The 24,996-nt window shown below is 35.0% G+C and overlaps 2 protein-coding genes across 2 annotated transcripts; one reads left to right on the top strand and one right to left on the bottom strand.

Annotated features, from left to right (window-relative positions):
• Positions 1-2,181: 2,181 nt before the first annotated feature.
• LOC141655890 (ethylene-responsive transcription factor CRF4-like) lies at positions 2,182-3,815 on the bottom strand. The gene has a single exon (XM_074462900.1). The coding sequence runs from the start codon at positions 3,519-3,521 to the stop codon at positions 2,430-2,432; it is 1,092 nt and encodes a 363-aa protein (XP_074319001.1). The 5' UTR covers positions 3,522-3,815; the 3' UTR covers positions 2,182-2,429.
• A 14,271-nt stretch (positions 3,816-18,086) lies between these two features.
• LOC141654816 (uncharacterized) lies at positions 18,087-20,615 on the top strand. The gene is made up of 3 exons (XM_074461931.1): positions 18,087-18,471; positions 18,575-19,984; positions 20,095-20,615. Exons 1-3 carry the CDS (start codon positions 18,087-18,089, stop codon positions 20,613-20,615), a joined length of 2,316 nt encoding a protein of 771 aa, XP_074318032.1.
• The last annotated feature ends 4,381 nt before the right edge of the window (positions 20,616-24,996 follow it).

Genomic DNA, 24,996 nt, shown 5'->3' with positions numbered 1-24,996 from the left:
GCTTACGAAATAAGGCAAATCAATAAGTATTGGTGAATGTCCGAATACTAAAAGTTATTATAGTCACTTTAATGTTATAAATTGCTTCATTAACGCGGTAATGAAATTTAATGGTTATCAAGTGTGATTTATATTTATCCTTATAACCCTAATTCGGCTAATTGGCACTTTCGAAAGGTATTTCAATTTTCCAAGCAAAAAATACTTATTTGGAGAGACGCACTAGGATAGATATATAGATATATAATCATACAAATTAAAGACACGTACAAATTGTAGTTACTAGATATATGCAATCATATAAATTGTCGTGTAATCCTCGGAGGCCGTTGCTCGACCAAGAAAGAAATTAACAAGCTTTTATTACTTATAATAAATCGATATTTCAGATGACATAAAATTTTTATTACAAATTTACATTAAGTTGTTACCAATGTGTCAAATTTAGAAGTTCGTATGAAGTATCATTGACACATTTGACAGCGATATACAATGACGTAATACACCAATAATGCACTTGAATATCTTATTATTAAGGTATTAAATTACTTAAGGAAGGACTCAATCAAAATTGATATGCTAATAGGAGAACAATAGAATACACACAAACATCTACAAAATCAATCATCAATACCATGAACCAAAATCAATATGATTGTATTTCCGTTTCAAACAAAACTGAGTTAATGTGTATACATTATACAATGATTTCCGTTACTAGTAATTTTTATTCCACTTAACTAAACAATTCTAATTAAAATGGGTGGTGCTCATTCATGTACGGATTTTACTCATTTATGGACATTAATGACCATAATACTCCTTTTACTAGTAATTTTTATTCCACTTAACTAAACAATTCTAATTAAAATGGGTGGTGCTCATTCATGTACGGATTTTACTCATTCATGGACATTAATGACCATAATACTCCTTTTATTTTTGATGGGGCATATTCTGCACCGCTGACCAAGTCAACATATTGAGCAAGGTCAAGGGTATCCACAGCAAAGTCAACGACTTAAACAGTCTAGCCGATGGAGCCCATCGGCCTGTCACCTAGGTCCCGCCGGACAACCGGCGGTACCGACACAAATCCGCGCACTCATATCCAAGGCCCTCGGCGAGCCCGCCACAGTCCATCGGCCGAGGGTACAAATCTGGTCTTTTCACCTGATAGCCACCTGGCCACTACGTGACAAAAGGTGAATGCCTATAAATACTCCTCAACCTTCATTGAGGAAAGGATCCACAAATTGACCTAATAACCACTATTCATCTGGTAATATCTTCCTTATCTCTCTACAATACACGCTTAGCCAAGTTACAGACAACTTCTCTCTAAGTTTACTGACTTGAGCGTCGGAGTGAGTACGCTCGGCCAAAGCCGAGTCCTCAGTTTGTTAATCGTTTCAGGAGACCGCGAGGAGGATTCAAGCAAGGACATCTTTCCACTAGCTACGAGTGGTATCAAATATCTGCTCTGGAATTACACCCGGAACAATTTTAATAATTTCATTTTAATACCTTTATTTCATCTCTCTCCCTCTTCTTCATTTACTCTTTTCTCACTCTAACTATTACCACCCTCACCGCCGCCTCCCTTGCGCCGCCGGCCTGTCTTGACGACCTCCTGAGTCCGAGTCCTGAAATAAATAAATAAAAATAGTAAAAATTACTAAAATAGCAAAAAAAAAAAAAAAAAAAAAGAAAAATCGAAAAACGGAAAAGTGAAATGCAGAGAAGCAGTAACATGTTCGTGTACTACAACCATTAACACCCAATACCAGCAACATTTCTAGCAGGCCACACACCATCCCTCAATCCAACGTTGGCTGACTTCCCTTCATTCCTACGCCGGTGACGGTTTAAATAAACCCTGATTTAATGAATATAAATCAATCCTTAATTTGATACAATATAATTAATTTAATTAAAAATTACAATTATTACTTTATCGTAATTAATTAAAAATTACAATTATTACTTGATCGATACGAGAATTGACATCCATAATTGTGAAGTTTGACGAATTTGATTAATTTTGTAGTTGTAGATTTGATTAATTTTGTGAGGGAGAGACTTAGAGAAAATTAGGCAAAGGGCATACTATGTAAACATAATGAAAAAAAAGTACATGAATGAGTAAAACTCGTCCATGAATGAGCAACTACGATTAAAATTACCACTATTTTTGTGGCTAAGATCATGTAAGGTGCTAATACTACCAAAAAAAACTAAGCAAAAATTACTATTTCCATCTCAATTATATTTATTTATCTTTTATATTCATTCGAACGTTTTTTTAATCAAAGGTAAATAATTGACTGAGAGGAGAGATTATATGTCACTACAATTACGGAGTACTACTTAATACTCTACTAATTGCCTCTAGTACAAAACTGGCTGATCAATTGAGCACACACCAACTACAATGCTACAAGAGTATCAAAATTTAACATATCATTAATATCTTCAAAATAATCATCAACTTGTAACAACGTTGACGAGGTCGAATTCATCGTACTAAATTCGAAATCATTGACCGAATCCATCAACATTTCTCCGAAATCAAACTGATGTTGTTGATCAAGTTCATCGAAAAATTGATTCTTAGGTGGAATAACTTCCGATGAGTCCTCAAATAGTATGGGATCCGGTGACTCAAAGTTGAAGAAATCGTTCAAAAACGAGTCGCCTTGACACTCCTCCAGGTAAGACGAGTCGCTATTACCACTAGCACTGCACTGAGCAGCCTCAGAATGATGAACTTGAGCGAGACCACTGTTTTCGCTCGATTCATCATTTATCACAACCGGTCTATTAAAAACATCGGTTTTAATAGACCGGTTGTGATACACCTCCTCTTTCTCGCCTGACTCAGTGTAATTAAGAACAGAGGTAGGCGAGCAGAGGAGGTTGTGAGATACTGAGCCTGACTCATTCCCAGACTCGTATCCACACGAGTCAGAAGGTGGTACTGGCACTGGTGGAGTAGCGAAGTTGGTTAGAGCGTTGGGCCCACGCAGCTTAATAGCTGCGTTGTCGTACACCTGAGCAGCTTCCTCTGCAGTGTTAAAAGTTCCCAACCAAAGCCTGACCCGCTTTGCCGGGTCTCGAATCTCGGCTGCCCATTTTCCCCACGGCCGTTGTCGTACACCCCTGTATTTCTTTATGCCACCAGCTGCCACCGCCACCACCGGTTTCTTCCCCTTTACCGTTTTCTTAGACGGAAAAGAAACATCGTTAATATTATTATTATTTTCAGACAAAATTGGTTGAATGACAATCTCATTCAAGTAACGTCTCACCCTACGTCCCCGAACAAGACCCGTCTCGTCATCACTGGAAGAATCGGTCGCGTCGTTGTCGATAACGGACACTCTCACAACTTTGTTTTGTGTTGTTTTATTGTATGATTTGTTGGTAATTTGTGTGTTTTTGATGAAATGTTGCTTTTTTGTTACGCTTCTGTGCTCGGTGTATTTTACCGGACATAGCACGTTGTAGTCGATCATCATTGAAACGTTCTAGCAAAAGACTATAACACCTAAAGTATAATAAAGCATCAAATATGATGAAAAGAAGTTTAAGTCTTTGGAGAAAAATATTTTGGAAGGTGAAAGAGGGGCCGGGTTAGGTGAGTCGATTTGATTTTAATGACGAAAAATAAGCAAGTAAAGTGTATAGAGTTTGAAGATTCAATGTCAATAAAAACGACCAAAAATGTTTTTAGTATTATAGTGGAAAAGAAGAGTTTATTGTGTGTGAAGGAGATTGTTAGGAAGTTGCAAGATGAGAAATGAGCAACTTGTGTGTTTAGTGGTGGATTAAGTGATGAAAAGAGTGAAATGAGTGTTATATAGGGTCCGACATGAGCCAAAATGGAATGACAAGTATGAGACAGCCTTCTTTTTCCTTTTTTGTTTCCTATAAAAATAATAATTGGGTGGATATAGGTGCAAAAATAGGAGAAGATTAGTTTGGAGTTTGGACTATTCCTTTCTACTATGAGTTTACTATTCCCATTGACAAGAATCCTAATTTGGACAAATATTTGAGATTAGCGAGTGGCGTAATCAGGATTTGTAGTTATTCGGGATGAAATATGGGTGTATTAGTAACGGTAGATTAGATGAAAAGACAAAAAATTTACCTAAAATGTTTTAAGAAAATTTATTGTTCAATGGAGCTGGTTGTAGACCTGACAAAATTAACCCGACCCGACACGAGAAAAAGGAACATACATCGGATGTACTATCTCCAATTTTTTTGTTTTTTGAGCATATATGTATTTTTTTGAGCTTATTACCTCAAACTTTATTTGTTTTTGAGCATATGTGTATTTTTTTGAGCATATTAAAGTTTATAAGTTAGATTTTAATATTTTTTTCCATAAAAACTCAAATTTAACTAAACTTAAAGTAATTTTTTTGAGTTTTATTGTAATTTTTTAGAGCTTAATGTTTAAGTGAATAAACTCAGAAACTTCATAGTAAAACTCAGAAACTTTAAAATAAAACTCAAAAAACTTTATTATAATGCTCATAAACTATAGAATTGGAGGTATTACATCAGATGTATAATCCTCTTACTGACCCGACACTCGAACTCAAGACACGAATTTGACCCGACTCTGTATAACTTGACCCGATTTTTATATTATTGCAAACCGATTATTATCCACAAAAAACATGATAATAGTTTACCCGCAAATAACCTGAACCCGAAATGACCCTGTTGGGAAATGTGTCCTCAACAATAGTGCGATCATATGATTTAAATATCATTATTAAATCTCATTTCAAGAATACGGAAGGGATGATACATTACATATATATATAGTCAACTGGTCCACACATATCGGTAATGATTGGGTGGCTAGAGTTTGACATTACTTGTCGTCGACGGTGGTGATCGATTGATCCTTGAGGTCACACCTAAAGGACGATTTCCTTAATTGAAAAGGTTAATTAGTTGTATACCGATACAGATTAATTAATTCCTTAAAATTGAACAATTCGATTTGTGAGAGAGAATATTGACATCTTATTGTAATGGGATTAAATAAGATTTATTTTAGTAATAAAATGCTTTGTTGCTAAAATTATTTATTGTTTGAGAAACAATAAAGATAAGAATGAATGGTTAATTATAATTACAAGAAGTTGTGAATTATAACTATATGACCCATTTTATTTATGTGATCAAGTATCACTTGTCAATTTGTTGTATGTAATTTAATTAATTCATGAAATGATATTTATGTGATAAATATGCATTAAAATTAATTAATAACATGTAGCATTCTACATGTGACATATTGTGTGACAAATGACAAATTGACAAAATAAAATGGTAGTCCATTTTAAGTGAATGGACCGAAAATGGAGGGTGTGTTAGTGGGTTTTGGTTGTTTTATTTTATTTGATAAAATAAACATCTTGATGACTACTCTTGACTAGCCTTACAACCTACTCCATTTTCTTACACACCTATATTTTTGATAAAAGAAAAAGAAAAGCAATGATGCTCCTTTGGGCTAGAGTTGGGCGGCACACACACTCTTAATTGAGTAGTGTTGGTTGCTTTATTTTTCCTTACACTACCATTCAAAAACCATGCAAAATGTTCATGAATATTCTCTCTTCTCTCTCCTCAATCTTCATCAAAAAGATGAGTATTTGATTCAAATTGTTCATATGAATTACTAAGATTACTAGAAGTAGTATATGAGTATTAGTAATAGAATTTAAGGTAAACCACAATATAAACATCTAGTACAGGTTAGTTTGTGGGATTAAGGGATAGTTTTGGGTGCAACTTATTGGAGGGCTTCTATTTTGAGGTCATGTATGTTCATCCATTAATGGAAAGCTCAAGAACAAAAGAAAAGGAGATTTCTTTTGTGCCCATAAAACCGATACATCAAATGTAAGAATATGATTTCTTCTCTAATTGTTTTTAATGTTTGCATGCATAAAATCCACATTTAATTTTATGATAAATTAATTTAAACATATATGAGTATGTTAGTATGTATATAGATCTACATTTCTTTCAGACCCGACCCAAAGTATGCAGATCCGAATTGACCCGACCCAAACCCGACCCGATTGACCCACTTGACATAATAGCTTCGCTTAAGTCTCCCACTAAACAAAGATTTGTGAACTTTTAGTTAATTCGAGATTTTAGGGACCTCACTTTCCTTTAATATTGGACTAATATGTCTTTCCATATCAACATTTATGTTGAAAATATTTTTTTTTCCTAAACAACTAAGGTAAACAAATAAAATGAAAATCTAGTTAATTTTGTTGTTTTATTTAGAGAAAATTGTTGATTACATTCTTTTAAAAGCTACTTTTTGAAAATTACAGTCTTATATAATTTTTTTTGTACATTACATCCAAAATATTACTTCTGATAAAAAATTACAGCCAAAACATTTACTCCAGTGAAAAATTGATACAAATTTGAATTTTTGTCACTTAAATTCATCTTTTTTGACGAAAATACCCTTACCTAGTTACCTTCCTATTTTATAATCTCTTGTGTTCATCCCTTGTGTTCATCATATTTCACAACTCCATCATTTCTCCTAATTCTCCAGTTTTCAACATTTTCACATAATCCAACTCACCCCTTTTATTCAAATTCTACCCTAATCAATATAATTGAATTCTATTATTTTCATTTTCTCTTAAAAATAATTAGTGTTTTCATCATCTCTCTTTTTTACTTTGTAAATCAATTTTTCCCAAATTAAAAATAATTAAGGTTCTTTAATTTTGGGCTTCTTGATGATGATGATGATGATGTTGTTGTTGTAATTTGTCTGATTAATTGACTTAAGAATGTTGGATTGATTTCTGGGAAATTAGAGTTTAGGGTTTTAGAAGAGATTGATGTTGAGGGTAAAAAATCTGGGTATGCTTTGAAATAAGACAAGGGTATATCGGTCATATTTTTAAAAAATTTGCCGGAATTCTCAACTTGGCGTAATTTTAGAAAAAAAAAGTGATATTGTGGATGTATTTTACAAAAAAAAATTATATACGGCTGTAATTTTCAAAAAGTGATTTTTAAAAGACTATAATTAACAATTTTTTCTTTTATTTATTTTCACTTATTACATAGGTTTTTTATCTCTTTTTTTAACAAGTATACTTTTCTTTTACAATTTGTGCTCCTACATGAAAATGAGGCAGATAAAGAAAGTTACAATTCTTTATTGTAAAATTTTATGATAATTTAGGTCATTAATATCTCAAATCCTATTACAAAACAAAATTTGGCTTCTATGGTATAGTTAACTCTACTTTCCTTTCACAAAATCAAAAGTAAGATTATTATACATTGTATGTATAATGGTTAATCTCACAACATAATATTCACCGTACCTTTTTAATGCCAATAATAATTAATACGGTATGTCATTCAACATTAAAAATTATTTTAATGAATATAAGATGATCGGAGTGTTAGTCTATGGTTAAGATAAGGATAGTGAATACATTGAACCAAAGATTATATTTCCCTGTCTCCTTGGATAATACTCGTCTTGTGTCTTCTTTGAGGAAAGAGAAACTCCCACGCATCCGTATGAATGATTTTTTTTCTTCCTTTAAGCTGATTCAAAATCTTCCTGATGGTATATTTTTAAGGTAACTGTTTTGAAGAACTTGCATAATCCATATTATTAATACAATTGGCAAATAAAATCTCATTTCTACAATAATATGAATGGATTTTCTAACATTTGTTTTAAAAAGTATTCTCAATTTAAAATATGTTAAGTTTCATAATGTATACCCGTAAATTACACATTAGAAATTCTCAATTTAGAATATGTCAAAGCTTCCTAATGTATGTCACTAGAATTACACATTATTAGAAAATCCGATTTACGATATTGTTAATTTGTAGTTGAACTTGGTTTACTAAAAAGTGACGTATTGGTAGTGTGTAAATAAACATAATTTATTATTTTACTGTGATTGTGCGAAGAAACACAAAGGGTATTGGCTACTCGGAAGTGAGCAATGAGTATGGGGTTTAAGTTAGTTAACCAGTGACTTTTTTTGTTTGAATTTATGCTACATGTTTTTACGTGTTTGCCCTATCACGTGACCCCCAAGATACCCGCCCTTCCTACTTTAACATGTCGGTCAAAATATCTACTATCAAATTTTAAACAATTTAATTAACACAATCTTGGATTCTTGTCTAACACTGTAACACAGACATTGATATTGTCCGTATTAAACTTAAAACTGTTCAAAATCTCAAATCTTATCTTTATAAATATAGAAACATTTAAAGCATCTATATTCACCCACGTCATCAAATGCATTTTTTTTTTCTTTTTTTATAAATAGTTAATGTGGGACCCGCAGCAAAGAATCTGGAATTAATTCCTCGAAAACCACCATGTTTTGTACGTAAATGTTTATGTTTATGTTTGTACGTAAATATAAATTATTACTGTGTCATAAATAATGCATAATCTCCTAATTTATCTTATGATCTTAATTTATAGGAATTATATAAAACTATAGATTATACAATCGCATACAAACTATGTAGAATAATAGGTAATACAGTTACATTTCCTAAAATTTTACCAATATAATCAGAACAAAGTATATATATAAAAAAAATTATTATCAAAAATCGTTTTGTTTTTGGTTGATAAAATCGGTAGAAAACAATAAAATAGCATTCCTTGGCAAAAAAAATTCATAAAAAAAAAGTAAGACCACGAATTTGAAAATTGTAGAAAAAAAACAAAATAAGACCACAAAATTTATATCGTCTTTAACTTGAATGGTAGATTTGCAAACAATAAAGTAAATGGTAGATCTGCAAACTCTTGCATAAAAAAATAATTATAATGATATTAAAATATTAATAATCAAAATATATGCAAAAAAAAAACATTAAATAAAAAGTGAAAAAAATCGAAAAAGGTAAAAAAAGACTCATTTCTTGGGAAATTACATTTTAAGACGCAAAAAAAAACAAAAAAAAAAAAAAAGTGAAAAAAGTACTTCAAAAACAACAATCATTAAATGAAAAAATAAATTTTTTAATAAGACTGGAAGACATTATAATTATTGAAGATTAGTGTAAAAGTAACTAAAATCTTGAATACCTATTTATTTAGATGAACAATTGAACAATTAAACATGTGCAATTATATTTGCACAACTTTGAAACTTTAACACGATATATCGTTTTAATTCAGCGTCATTCAAATTTTAATAAAAGAAATTACGGCTAACTATTAAAGGATCGACTACCATATACTAAAAAAACATATTTAAAAAGACAACCCGTGCATTTCGTGCACGGGATTAAAACTAGTACATATCTAATTACATAGCAAATTAACTAAAAAATGTCAATGTCTTTGTTTTTATTAGCATTATATGGTAGTATTTGACCCGTTTTAATATTTAAGACGGATACTCTACCTTAAACAAGACTTAATGTTTAATTAATCTTGTTAGTTGCAAACAATCCCAATATCATGATGATAAATAATACTCTCTCCTATTCATTATAACTCTCCCCCTTTCCTTTTTCATCTATTCATATAACTCTCCCCCTTTCCTTGTTTAGTAAAGTTTTATACATATTTTAATCACCTTACCCCACAACAATACCCCACAATACTCATACTTTACCTTATTTTAATCACCTTACCCCACAACAATACTTATTTTAATTATCTTATCCTACAATAATACCTTCCCTCTCTCCAAATACCTTACACCACCACAATACTTTACAATAAAATAATTCCACCCTTAATTTGCGTGCCCTTTTGAAAGGGGAGAGTTAAAATGAATAGGAGGGAGTATGTGCTCAATGCCTCAATATGTCGCAAACTCAAAAAATGCAAGGTACATTAGGAGGTGCCATACATAATAGGGCTGGTGAAACATGCGGGCCAACCTGGCCAACCCACACCCGGCGCGCCTCAATGTCAGTTTTGGCTCGGCCCGACCTTCCCCTTGGTCCGGGCCAATTCCGGGTCAATTCCCACTAGCCCCAGCCCGGACCGCCCTCAACCAGCCTCTCAAACCTAGCTCGGGCCGATTCCGGGTCACTCTCACCAAGCCCCTATCCTTGGTTGGTTCCAGGTCCACTTACCCAAGCCCCGCCCGACTTCAACCCGCCCCTTAAACCTACTTTGGGCCGATTCTGAGTCACTCCCACCCGGCCCTTATCCCGGATTGGTTCCGGTCCACTTCGCCAAGCCTGGCCCAGCCCATCGATTTGACCAACCCTAGTACGTAGGCAAAAAAACCATCGTGACTTAATCGTGGATGGCATTTGGTCCAACCTTTGATAACCATACAGTCCATTCCTGAATGTAGAAACAGGCCCAATGGCCCAATTATATTGCTTTTGATGCTAGTCTCATTTTTGACTTTTTGTAACGCTAAGGCCACTTTAACCCTAATTTGGTAGAAATTTACCAAAACAGTCATAGAGCGAATAATGGTCTTTCTAGAGCTCCTATTGCCACAGTAAATTTGCTATTTCCACCGGAGGCAGAAGGTAATAATTATGGAATGTTTTAAGAACAAATATGAGACAATATACCGTACCGTGCTAAAATAAGAACTCGGAGCTAAGGAGGCTGAATATAAACTAAAACAAAAATCAAAAACTAAAACGAAAATGCCATAGTCATAACAATTAGTCTTGCTAAAGACGGGTCGGAGCAAGTGACGAATAATGCCACTCACAAAACGGATAGGGGGACAAGGTGGGGGCACCCCCATGTGCTTCCCTCTCTCCTCTATTTGGGTCATTTGTGAGAGAAAATGGTATCCGATTTTGTGTAGTCATAATTGTATGTACTTGTCCATTCTATAAAAAAAAATAAACAAATTATTGAGACAAAAAGAATGTATAATTTTTCTTATACTAACATGTAGAAACATGAATTAAATAGAGTTCATCTAAACGAATTTGGATCCTCTCCATTACTTTCTCTCCATTACCTCTCTAATACACTCTTATTTTAATATATTTTCTCTCTCCATCCATTTAAATATTATTTTTATGAAATAATTACAACCACTAGATCGTTCCAAGATTTAATCCGCACCGTTTAAAAGTAATGGACATCCATTTCTTTTCAAGTAATGGAGAGAATCCGGACCGATATATTTCCTCACTAAACTGGAAGAAATAATGTAGCATGAACAATACGTCAATACGATTGTAAATAGTAAAGCATAAATTATTTCTCTTTACCGATTGTAAAGCATTCTTAATACAACTATTTATATTTTATTTCCACATTGCTAATCATGCACTCATACTCGTGTTCTAAACTTGATATTATTAAAACTACACTTTGTTTCACTTATGGATTCGATAACGATAAAATGACTTTACTCATTATGAAAACACGCTAAATAAAAAAAACGGTTTTTTCCTAGTGATGCACTTCGAACTTTTGTGAAATTACACACAGACCGTTTTAAGTTTACACACACTGACTTTCAGATTTACCTTTTTCTTTCCTAAAATACCCTTTAGCAAAATTCCGTTATAACCCCGTTACTCATTTGACTTGTAAACCTTTTTTTGTTGTTTAAGAGACTAATCTCTCATAAGCTAATACACAAATCATTATTAATAAACCAACTTTAACACCTAAATCCCCAAACCACCCATTAAACCACCCATTATTATCATCTTCTTCAAAATCACCCTAAAATACCTCCACTTTCACCCACCACCATATCAACCACCACCACCACCACCTAAACTTTTCTCTCACCATCATCATCTTCTTAACTGCAATCCATCCACCTTCCCCAAAAACCACTCTCTAACTCAGCCACCTCGATGCAAAATCGGCACTAACCACCCAACACAACTCCGACACCGAATTTTTTTGAAGATTTAGAACTTGTAACTCATAAATTTCACTTACACCAACTTAAAAGCTACAAATATCCATTTTCGTGAATTTTGATTTAATCCTCAACATAAATCTTCAATATTACAAGAAAACATTGCAAGTTTCATCAGATCGTTCGATAAAATGGGTATCAAAGAATAGAACATGATGTAATCTTGTGCTCTTGCCTTGTGTTTTGTACAAAAAATTAGTTCCAGTAAAAAAAAATTCCAGAAACTTTCTGTTTTTGATTGATGGAATTTGTTGTTGTTGTTGTTGTTGTTTTGCGAGAAAGACATTTGTTGGTGTCGGATTTGCTTGGGGTTCGTCGGCATCAGATTTGCGTCGAGGTGATCGAGTTAGCGGGTGATTTTTTGGGGAGGTCGTGTGATTGCAGTTAAAAGGATGATGATGGTGGTTGTTATGGTGGTGAGGGAAAGTGAAAGCTAATTGGGGTGATTTTGAAGAAGATGATAATAATGGGTGGTTTGGTGATTTAGGTATTAAAGTTAGTTTATTAATAAGGATTTGTGTATTAGATAATGAGAGGTTAGTATATTAAACAACAAAAAAAGGATTACAAGTCAGATAAGTAACGGAGTTATAACGGAATATTGCAAAAGGGTATTTTGGGAAAGAATGGTAAATACTGAGATCATATGTAGAAACTTAAAATGAGGGGCATCTACGTGAATCACAAAGTTCGAAAGTCATTTAATGAAATTTCCGTAAAAAAAATTACGTTGGATAATTTCTTTTGGTGTTGAGTTCACATTAAATAATAAAAAAGTGCAAAAAGCATATAAAATAGTAATAATAATCACAATAATTTAGTGGAGATCGTTCTCATTGAATTATCTTACCCTTGATAAAGCATATCTCAACAAGAACTCAAATGTTCTAAATCGTCAAAATATTCGAAACTGAAGCCTCAAGTCAAAAATAGACGCAATGTCAACGCACCAGTTACATGACCCAGCTAGCCTTCTTTAAGGCAGTACTATCCGTCTTAAGGTTAAGACGCGTTAAATATCACTCTACATGGATATACTCCTTCAATTCACTATTTTCTTCCCTATTTCCTTAAACGGATTATTCAGGTTTTTTTCTCTTTTCTTATTTTGGAAACTTTTACTCTTATTTTATTCATCTGTCTCATATTACCAAACCCCACCCAACTCTTTTACTCATATTTTATTACTTTGTTTAATGTTTTGGCCTCACAATTCCTTATTTAACCCCTAATTATTCATCCCTCTCCCCTATCACCAATTACCAAACCCCACACCACCTTTACTCGTGTTTTATTCTTTTCCTTAAATTTTTTTTTTTTTTTTTTTGTTAACGAGGAGGTTGGATCCTCCCCGGATACAGGACCCCACCCTGCTAGGCGCCTGTACCATGTGAATTCTTTCCCGCGGGGATTATTCCCTCTCCGGGCGTCAGGTCCCCAGGAAAGTGTTCATCTAGGGAATCGAACCCAGGACCTCGCAATTCCTCCTTTGGAGGCTTTGAGGTTACCCTCGAACTATGATCTTTTTTACAGTTAAGGACTTGAACTATGAGAGTTTACAGTTAAGGGACTATTTTTGACACCGTCAAAGACTTCCGTCAAAAGTTAATCTTTCCTTAAAAGATATGTGGGATCCATACTAAAGTTTACTTCTTTTATTTTAATTTTTAATTTTTTAATTGTTCATAAAAGCTTAAAATCAAATAATTTTATAATTGGGTATGGTAATTTTTATTGACTAATCTGTTACTATAGTATTATATTTTCATGTTTGCATTAATTTTGTTAAATCTTTGTCGAAAAGGAAACCGAGGTTTTTGTTGGGAAATTAGCGTAGTTCTTTCGCATGCAACGAAAATAGCGAATATATAAGTAAAGGGTAAAAGTAAAGAACTACAAGCAATAATAAAATGAGACGGTAATTAGGGTCAAAATTAAGGCAAAATAAACTCAATAGCCAAATTGACCGAAAACTCTACTATAATAATAACGGTTTGGAGAGCGGAAATAGATTAGACTTGATAATAAGATTTCTTAATGTTAATTTAATTAAAAAAATCGGGTTTACGATATTCTACTAATTAAAACTCATAAGCGTTCTATTTAAAATTGATTGACAGTAATCATCAGTTATGCGTTGTATAAAACAATTGCCGAAAAGATATAACTATATACTTCGTTAATGCAACCAATAAATAAAGTTGTTCCAATTTCCATTTTTTTTTTTCCAAAAGGAGTTTTAATTTCTTTTTATCCTCGTTAAACATTCAAAAAGTCAATTTTCATCATCGTGTTAATTGACGATGTTAATCGACTCAGCGAAGTTTACATACACATAAAAAATTAGAATAAATATAGATGCGTTAATCAAAATCAAGCAACACTAAATGTGATCATGGAGTTAAAAACTAACAATTGCATTTAATGTGGGCCCCGCATGTTTCCCCTTAAGCTTTTGTTGAAGAATCGTTAAGGCCGTAAAGTCTAGTCCCTTAACGGTAAACTCTCATAGTTCGGTCCCTTAACCGTAAAAAAAGATAATAGTTCAGGTCCTTATCTTAAGCTTAACTCATTAGGAGAGAGTACAAGACAAGTTGTTTACTTTTTCCAATGTATTCTGCTTTTGTCATATTCATCCACATAAATATATATTTGACCCATCTTTAATCTTATTACGGATGGTACCCGTCTTCGTCTTAGACAAGAAGTTCTGGAGACGAGAAAGTGACCAGGGCAAGAATATGCGATATACTCCTACAAAGTACAAACAGCTAAGGTAAAGCAATAGATTGATCGAAATAGAAAGGTCTTTCACTCACGTACCATTAATTTTTGGAATAATATAAAATTACGTACCGTACAAAGAGTGAGCTTGAAATTGATTTTAAGATTAATAAAGTCAAAAAAGTAGGCACCGATAACATGCAGCTTTCGACGGTGGATTGGCTTATACATATTCGATCAAATCTATACTGGATTGCATCCCATTATTCAAAATGGATCCTCTCCATTTCTTTCTCTCCATTTACTCTCCATTTCCTCTCTTAAATTCATTTAATAATATTTTTCCCACCAAACCTCATTATCCCTTTATTTTTACCAATTAATTTTGAAATAGTTTGATGATCGCTGAATACGATCCGACCACCGAAAAATGAAATGGCTCTCCATTTCTTTTTAGGAAATGGAGAGAAACCCTCCTCCCCATTATTCTATACCTAGTAGCTAGCTTATTATAATTATTATAAATATTGATCTATCTAATTCATATTTTTTCGCAATGAAAATTATGAAACACAAAAGTTATTAGTGAAAAAAATAAGATAAGGTCTTGCATGAAGGGCAGAGTTAGTTTAATGTTTGGTAGCCAAGGATGACTTGCCTGCATCGTTTTACAAGAGGGATCTTAAAATCATCGAGAGATTCATCTCGAGAGCCCTCGTGTTATGAGATGATGACAGGCAGTCTCCTTGGCTATCTTGACATGCTCTCCTCTTTCATGTTAGCTCCTTTATCTTTGTATTCAACCATATATCTATATTGGCGTATTGTTATAATGCTATTGATGTAATGTTTAAGCTAATGTACCAGAATTACATAAGGTAAGCGCAAATTCTATTTCATTGAATAATAATGTGTGTGTAATCTGTCGGATTTAGATTTTCTTCAAGGTCAGCCTCAAGTATTTTCGGTCTCAAAAATTATATATGTTCTTCAATCTTCCATATTAAGATAATTTTTTCTCAGGGAATGAATTAAAATTTGCTTATTACAGCATACAAAACTATAATCTGATCCGAATTTTTGGATATCCGATCCGAAAGTTAAGTTTGTTTTGGATATCTGATCCGAAGTCTTTGGTTTTGGTTTGGATATGGATATTAGAATTAAAACATTTGGATATTCGATCCAATCCGAAACTATAATTTTCTAGTATAATTTCGAGAAAAAAAAATTTATTTGATAAAACAATTTCATTAATGTGTACATATTAGAGAAATATCTAAGTGGTACTTAAATTTTATGTCGAGAACATTGGAGTAAGAATACTAAAGAAAATTATCATGTAAGACTATGAATATAATCGTGTTTCAAACTTAATCCCCCTACTACTAAGAGAATAAAAATTCTCTTAGTTTTCCCGCCTAAACAACTCCTACTTAATTGGGCCTATTTTCTGGATATTGACACCACAACATTAGACGGATTGTAAATTGTGGATCATATAAGTAGCCCACATTTTTCTATCCCACATGTCAAAGTATTAAACTATTAATAGCCCACGCATTTGAATTAGCCATTGTTTTTACCGATTTTTGTTTTAAGATTAATACGCGTTTTAATTAGATTATACAACTAACTTAATTATATTATTAATGTCATAAAATAGTTGTATGTAATGATATACCATTATTTTTAATAGTAATAAAATAGTAACTTTTTTAAAATATTTTTTTGATGGTAATAAGCATTTTTTTTACCTTCTATTAATATTAATAGACTATAACATTTAATTAAATCATAATTCATTTATGTAAATACTTTAATTGAGAGCGTCTCTTTATAAAATAAATCTAAAAAATGCCGTGCTTTAGCACGGGAATTACACTAGTTTTAAAGTAAATTCAAAAGTATGGATATCCGCATCCGATCCGATTATTTTGGATACCCGAACATTGGATATCCGAAGCATTTGGTTTGGATATTGGATATATATCTAACTTCAGGATTTCTAATATGGATATCCGATCCGAACTAGCACTTTGGATCGGATACCCGATCCGTGCTCTGCCCTAAAATATTATTTGAGTCAAATGAGTAAAAAGAGCAAGTATTATTTGTATGCGTTGGTCAACCAATATAAAAGGTAGATATAAAGTGGCCTTTCGTGTTGAGAGCAAATTAAAACCCGTATTGTGTAAAAGGGGCGGAGTAAAAATTTATATATCGAAAAATTTAGGAGGGACAAATAATAATGTCATAAAATAAAATTCAAAAAATTCAAAAATTTAAAAAAAATTCCAAACTTTTCAATTTTCAGCGAAAACGAGCCCCCTACTAACCCATCGCTTTCGCAGTGTTTGTACTCTAAAAGTCTGTTATCCACTTATCCAGATAAAAGGGCACAAGTCAAATGCATTTTATCATCAAGAACATATTCCGAAAAGGAAAATGATATAGTGCCACCCGGTGTTATTGAAAGTCGGTAACACCGGTGGTATTTTAGTAAATTTCTCCTACACCTTATTTCTCTCAACAACTTTTTGAAATTCAAATTAGTTATAATAGAAGAGTAATTTTGACAATTTATTATTTTAGATAGAGAAAAAAAATACTCCGTCAGAATGATACGTAAGTTATCAAGAGCTAGAAATTGTATGCGTCTTTGGTCTATTTCCAAGAGGAAGGAATGGAATAAGAAATGGAGTGATTTTGATGACAATCTGGTTGAAGGGCTCCACGAAATTGAGACGAAGGGAGTGACTCGAACTTTCACCACTGCATATGCTAGTCAAGTGGAGTATGCTAAAGTCTCGGCTAAATATTGGAAACAGAGGGCCAAGATGAAATGGAACACCGAGGGAGATACATGCTCCAAGTACTTCTTTAATTGGGTTAAGGGTAGGGCGGCAGAATTACATTCATTGGGATTAAAATGGATAATGGGGAGTGGAATTTTGACAATGAGGGTATTAAGGGATTATTTGTCCAATTCTATTCTAGACTCTTTCGGAAGGAGCGAATCGATCACTTTTGATGAGTACCACCCTCCGTGAGAAATTTGTTCAATATTAATAAAGAGTTCCTTTCTCCTGATGACAGAGATGCACTTTGCATTCGTTTTACCCCTAAGGAGGTTCGTCGTTTGTGTTCCAACTTGGTCCGTTAAAATCTCCGGACCGATGGTATTCCCGCTATCTTCTTCCATAAGTGTTGGCATTTTATTAAGCATGATGTTGTTGGGACTGTCTTGGCTATCCTCAATGGTAATAGCTCACCAATTTCGAATAAGACTTTCTTAGTTCTTATCCCGAAATCTAGTGCCCCAAACAGATTGATAACTTCCGACCGATTAGCTTATGCAATGTTATAATGAAAGTCATTACTAGATGTATCACTAACCGATTGAAAAAGTACATGGGAAAACTAGTGGGTGACTTTCAAAATGCTTTTGTCCCTGGGAGGAATATTGGTGATAATATTTTAATTACAAATGAAATATTATACAAAATTTCTTCATCTAGAAGTGGTAGGATGGGTAGGATGGCCTTTAAGGCTGACATGAGTAAAACCTATGATCGGTTGGACTGGAACTTTATCAGAGGCACGCTTCTCTTGATGGGATTCCTTCCTAATTTCATTCAGTTGATTATGAAGTGTATCACGACGGTGTCTTATGAAATTCTGGTTAATGGAGTTCCTTCGAGACGTATCCACCCAAGTCGCGGCCTTCGTCAGGGCGATCCTCTTTCCCCTTATATTTTTGTTATGTGCACGGAAATTCTCTCGTTAAACATTCTACGTATGGAGAAGGAGGGGATGATACGAGGAATAAAGATCAGCAGAAATAGTATCCCTGTCTCCCATATGCTTTTTGCGGATGATTCTATGTTTTTTTATTGAAGGTAATTCTAAGAGTTGCGAAAGCCTTGACAAAGTTATTAAGGATTATTGTCATGCCTCCGGCCAGGTTATTAATGATAATAAGTCCTCTATGATGTTAAGTTCGACCTCTAGTCTGTCCTTTGCTCGAAAATGCTTGAAAACCTTCAACATACCGTGTAACACTAATTTGGGATCTTACTTGGGTATTCCTACGGACGTGGGACTCTCAGGTGGGATTAAAAGTAAAAGGGAAATTTTTGAGTTTATCATTGATAAGGTAAGGAAGCGATTATCTTCATGGAATTGCATTCTTCTATCGTCGGCGGGTAGATTGGCGTTGATTTCTTCTGTCTTGTCCTCCCTCTCGGTTTACTTTCTATCGGTATTCAAAATACCGGTAAGTGTGACAAAAAGATTAGATGCTATTTTGTCAAATTTTTGGTGGGCGGGTCATAAGAAATCTCCCTCTATTAGCTGGTGTAGTAGGCTTTTCCTTAGTCAACCCAAAAGGAATGGTGGTCTGGGTATTAGACGTATGAAGGAGTTCAACCAAGCACTTCTAGCAAAGATTGGATGGAGAATGATCACTCACCCTAATTCTATTCTCTGTAAGTCTATTGGTGCTAAATATGGCCTAAAGTGGCGTGATGGTGATCTCGCTTTTAACGATGGCAAGAGTAATTCTTCGTGGGGATGGAAAGGTATTGTTTGGGGCCTTCAACTCATCAAACCTCATTTAGCATGGAACTTCTCCTCTTTTTCTGACCTTGGTGTTTGGAATACTAAATGGGTTCATGGAACGGTGCCGAAACCACGATGTGTTGAGCTTCTTACTGATTCACCCAACTTGTGTAATTTGAGAATCAAAGATCTTATTTGCAACAGCAACAGTTGGGACCATAGACTTGTGTCTATGTCTTTTGATGAAACTTCCATTATGGACATTCTTGCTATTCCAATTCGATGCTCAAGGCAAAATGACATCTTCTATTGGTCTGCCTCGTCATCTGGGAATTACTCAGTTAAGATTGGCTATCACATTGCTCTTCAAAATTACTGGAACACTTCAGCTTCCCCGAAGGACCGATCAAGAGTTCCTGTTGCATGTATGGGTGTCTTTCAAAAAATCCTTTGGAACCTGCCAGGGCCGAAAAGCTGGATCATTCTCTTATGGAAACTTCTCACGGAATCGTTGCCCACTGGGGAAGGATTCCTAAGGAGGGGCTTTGATGGTCCTTTTACTTGCGTGCTTTGTGATTCACAAGAAACGGAATCACCGGAACACCTGTTCCGGGACTGTTCATTTGCTAACGAGTTTGGGCTGAAGTCTCCGGGGATTAGGGCACAATCAGGGGATAATTTGAGTCTCCGGTCTTGGGTTTGCAATTGGCTCTCCGTTCTTTTTAAGGCCGACAATAAGCATGAGGCTTGTCTCTCCTTTTTGTGTACCATTTGGACTATTTGGGTGGTAAGGTGCAGAAAGATTTTTGATAGTACCGAGTGCTCCCCTATTGGTGCTATCTTAAATTTCTTTATCAAGACTCCCTTAACTTAGCTCTTTCTGCTGAAGATGGGAAACCGGGGTCCATAGCTTTCCAAACACCGATGGAGGAGGACTTGACTAAGCTTAGGAATGGAGTACCCTTTCCTCTGATTCAGAGTTCTGTGAGTTGCTCTCGGTCTCATATTTATGTGGATGCGGCGTGGTCTAAGGAGTTTGTTGCTGGGTTTGGCGGATGCATCCTTTTTGATAATGATATTGTTTCTGAATTCTGTATCAAAGGAATGGCAGAGAATGCTGAACAAGCGGAAGCTTTGGCAATTAGGGAAGCCTTAAAATGGGCGCTCTCGCGCAACATCCTCCATATTAACATTTTCTCTGATTGTCTACAGGTTCTTGCCCAAGTCCTACGATTCTCTCAACTCAAACATTGGACAAGGAACACTATTGACGATATAACCGATCTAGCGACAAACTTTCATTGTATTACTTTTGCTTATGTTCCTAGAATTTGTAACAAAGCCGCTCATAGGATAGCTAAGCGTGCTATTAATATGTAAGTCTCGTTAACCCGATTGTCAAAAAAAAAAAAAAAAAAAAAAAATACTCCGTAGAATTTTTAATTTACCACCAATTATACATCTCTTCAATTTGTACCTCATCACTCAATCAACGAAGTTCATCATCAACATTTGCCTCATTGTATTAATAATTTGAATGGCGATTCTTGAGTTTATGAATTATACATGCAACAATTTTTCTTTACTTCATCCAACAATAGTGTTATGTATCTTTTCGTCCTACAAGTACTTCGTATGTGACGGATAAATTTCACTATATGAAAACTATTAATTACCATCGTGTGCTCATGATGATCAAATGAATTTGATTATTGGAGAACCATCAAAGCGACATTCATATATTACAGGAATTCTGGAAAGTTGATGATTTAATTTGTTATACTTTATTATTAGGAGTATTTGTGTAACTACAGTTACCATCATACCCTTTTAAGTTGGCGCAAACTTAAAAACATGAATTATCATTTCTGATTTTTATATTCTATTTTAAATTGGGTGTTACCGAACTCAGTAACACCCATCAACTAAGTTATGGAGGGACATATTGATACTCCATGCATATGTCGAGGCATGGACCATTTACTGAGTTCACATATGATCCTGTGTGAACTCGACACGGCCCGACCTGTTTACCAGGTCTAAAATTACCTATTCTTCCTTCTTGCAATCGACCTGCCAGTTAGGCGGACGGAGGGTGCCAAACAACTGGTCCATCCAAATCGTAAAATTTCCGAAATTACAATGAGCGGAAGTATGATGAATGGTATGATATTGAGCATTCATGAGAGGCCAATAATCTAAGAAGGGACTTCTATCATGTATAATAAGAGCCCATATACTCTGAAGTAGTAGCAGCACAACGTGTGTTGTAAAATGTGTTGGCACTATTAGTATTGCAATGGCGTGGGGTAATCCCATCATTATTGCTTCCAACGGGTGCATTGCAAAACCTGCATCATGTAGCAAATTAAATGACACTGCACTCGATCTTTAGATAAATCTCAGGATTATCGGTGGCAGAGCGAGTCAGCGACATTCATTAAAACGGGATTGCCACTTGCCAGTAATAGCAGGGACAAACAAGTAATGATATAATGTAAAATTGAAATGTTTTGGAAATTTTAATAAAAATTTCAAATTTTTCCTTAACCAGCGGGGATATTTCCATTACTTGTTCGCACCTGGTGAAAATTTTCGCCGCTTGTGAAAACATGCAGTAGGAAGCCATTGTTGAATGAGCTTGGAGCTTGATGAATATGATGATCAAGCTAGAGAGATAAAGTTGTTATAGAGAGAGAGTAAATAAACTGAGTTGTATTATTATGAATGAATGAATAAATTACAAAGTGTGTTTCTTGTTTATATACAATTCCAGTTTGTTCTATTCTAACTAACTGCCAGGTCATCAATCCGTGTGCTTGTCAATGATTGGTTGTCATTAACCAACTCCTTGTGCTACTTCATTCTCACATCCCCCCCTCAAGTTGGGATGTGTGTTCTGGAACAGCAGTCCCAACTTGGAAGCTAGGAACATATGTTGAGTGTGTCCTAATGGTTTTGTCAAGAGATCAGCTAGTTGTTGATGTGTACGAAGATGAGCAGTAGATAGGAAACCTGCCTGCAACTTTTCCCTGACATAATGGCAATCAATGTTGATGTGCTTTGTCCTTTCATGAAAGACAGGATTAGCCGCAATGTGAAGGGCAGCCTTGTTGTCACAGTAAAGAGAAATAGGTAAGGGTATGAGGACCCTGAAATCAGCAAGAAGACCATGCAACCAAGTCAATTCACCAGCAGTGTATGACATAGCCCTATACTCAGACTCGGCAGAAGACTTTGAGACAGTCTTCTGCTTCTTCGTTTTCCAAGAAATCAAGGACCTTCCTAGAAAGACGCATTGTCCTGTAAGGGACCTACAAGTGGTCTGGCAAGAGCCCCAATCAGCATCACAAAAACCAGTAAGAATTAAATCACTGGTGGCAGGATAGAATAGGGCAGCAGATGATGTTCCTTTCAAATATCTGAGAACATGGACAGCAGCCTGCATATGAGGCTCTCTTGGAGAGCAAAGAAATTGACTAAGATGTTGTGTGGCATAGGATAAATCAGGTCTTGTAAGGTTGAGATACAGAAGTTTTCCAATGATACGCCTGTAACTCTCTGGATCAGAAAGTAAAGGACCTTGATCAACACTCAACTGTAGACCCTTGGGCAAAGGAAAGAGGGCTGGTTTACAGTTTACCATACCAGCATCTGTCAGCAAATCTTGAACATACTTCTGTTGATTTAACACTAACCCTTCAAAGTTTCTGGTAACTTCCAACCCCAGGAAATAACGAATGTGCCCAAGATCTTTGATGGTGAATGATTCATGTAGCTTGTGTTTTAACGTGGCTAAAAAATTGACATCAGTACCAGTCAATAATAGGTCATCTACATAAACCAATACAATGGAGAGCAATCCCTGAACTTCTCTAGTGAACAAGGAATAGTCATATTTTGATTGACTAAATCCCAGAGTGAGCAGGAACTTGGTTAAAGCAAGATTCCATTGACGAGAGGCTTGCTTTAAGCCATACAAGGATCTTCGAAGATGACAAACTTGCCCTGTGTTGGCTTTCATGTAACCCTCAGGGGGAACCATATAAACTTCCTCATCTAGATAGCCATGCAAGAAGGCATTATTGATGTCTAGCTGATGGATTGGCCAATTCTGAATGGAAGCAACTGCCAGTAGCACTCTGACAGTGGTAAATTTTGCCACAGGAGAAAAAGTGGCCTTATAGTCTTTCCCTTTAACTTGGTTGTATCCCTTAGCTACAAGCCTAGCCTTGTATCTTTCCACTGTACCATCTGGATTGTACTTGATTTTGTACACCCATTTAGAACCTATTGGTTTATGACCTTGAGGTAAATCAGTAATAACCCAAGTACCATTGTCTTCAAGAGCTGCAATCTCCTTGGACATGGCAGTGACCCATTTAGGATCATCTTTGGCTTGCTTGTAAGTGGATGGTTCAGTAATTTTCATGACATTATTAAGGGATGTCAATAAAGGTGGAGGATAAGAGGAGGGATCAAGAATAGAGAAGCTATGAGCATTAGCATGAAGAGTGGGGCAAACAAAATCCTTAAATCTGGGTGGAATATTTCTCACCCTATGAGATTGCCTGGAATCAGGCATGTGATTATCAGTATTGACAGCTACAGTAGAAGTACCAGCTGGATTATTAGGTGTAGACTGAGGAGTGGTCCCATTAGTACTATGAGAAATAATATCTGTAGTAGGTATGGTTGTTTCTGTAGTAAAAGGAGCATCAGTATTTTTGGAAGTATTAGTAACTTGAAATAAAGTAGCCTCATCTTCATGAAAAGGAAAAGGAGCAGTAGATGTAGGGATTGGCTCAGACTGAGATTTTGACTTATATGGAAAAATATGTTCTTGAAACTCCACATCCCTACTTACTATGATCCTTTGATTTTCTAAATCAAAAAGTTTGTAACCTTTTTGGCCATGAGGATATCCCAAAAATAAACACTTTCTCCCTTTAGCCTGAAACTTATCTCTCTTGCTCTTGGGAATGAGAGCAAAACACTGACATCCAATAGTTCTAAGGTGTTCATAGGTTGGGACACTGCCTAGCAACAGTTCATAAGGTGTCTTCCAGGTTAAGAGAGAAGTAGGAAGCCTGTTGATTACATGTGTAGCTGCTAACAAACACTCACCCCAGAATCTCTTAGGTAGGTTAGCATATAACATCATTGCCCTAGCTGTTTCAACTAGGTGACGATGTTTCCTCTCTACCCTGCCATTCTGTTGGGGAACCCCAGGCACACTTTTCTGATGCATTATTCCTCGAGCAGCAAACAACTCAAGACAAGTACTTTGAATGATCTCAGTCCCATTGTCACTTCTGACCAGTTTTATGGTCTTTCCAAATTGTGTATGAACTTGGTTAAAGAAACTCTCAACAGTCTTACTAACTTGAGTTTTGTCTTGTAAAAGAAAGGTCCAGGTAACTCTAGAGTGGTCATCAATAATTGTTAAAAAATAATGAGCTCTAGTGATGGAAGCAACCTTATAAGGACCCCACAAATCAATGTGAATAAGGCCAAATGCATCATGAGCCCTAGAATAATCTCTTTCAAAAGGAAGTTTATGCAGTTTAGCCATGATGCAAGTATCACACGAATAAGATTTCAAATCTGAATCTTTCATTCCAGTAATGTATTTCAGCTTAGCATAAGAAGTATGACCAAGACGAGTATGCATAAGCTCAATAGCACTATGTGCTTTACACCTATCTTCACTATTACAGAGCATACAATGAAATTCAGAAGGAACTACATCATTGCTCAT

The sequence above is a fragment of the Silene latifolia genome, chromosome 5, assembly GCF_048544455.1.
Source record: "Silene latifolia isolate original U9 population chromosome 5, ASM4854445v1, whole genome shotgun sequence".
In the NCBI taxonomy this organism is placed as follows: domain Eukaryota; kingdom Viridiplantae; phylum Streptophyta; class Magnoliopsida; order Caryophyllales; family Caryophyllaceae; genus Silene; species Silene latifolia.
The sequence above is the reverse complement of the archived record's forward strand: the minus strand, read 5'-3'. Positions and strand labels throughout refer to the sequence as shown.

What these genes read in the sequence shown, in the direction of transcription:
- LOC141655890 (XM_074462900.1), bottom strand. Translation starts at nt 3,521, where the DNA reads ATGATGATCGACTACAACGTGCTATGTCCGGTAAAATACACCGAGCAC.
- LOC141654816 (XM_074461931.1), top strand. Translation starts at nt 18,087, where the DNA reads ATGGGAAAACTAGTGGGTGACTTTCAAAATGCTTTTGTCCCTGGGAGG. An exon ending in TCTCTCGTTAAACATTCTAC is followed by an intron (nt 18,472 to 18,574) that starts GTATGGAGAAGG and finishes TTTTTATTGAAG; the next exon opens with GTAATTCTAAGAGTTGCGAA. An exon ending in CGACAATAAGCATGAGGCTT is followed by an intron (nt 19,985 to 20,094) that starts GTCTCTCCTTTT and finishes TTCTTTATCAAG; the next exon opens with ACTCCCTTAACTTAGCTCTT.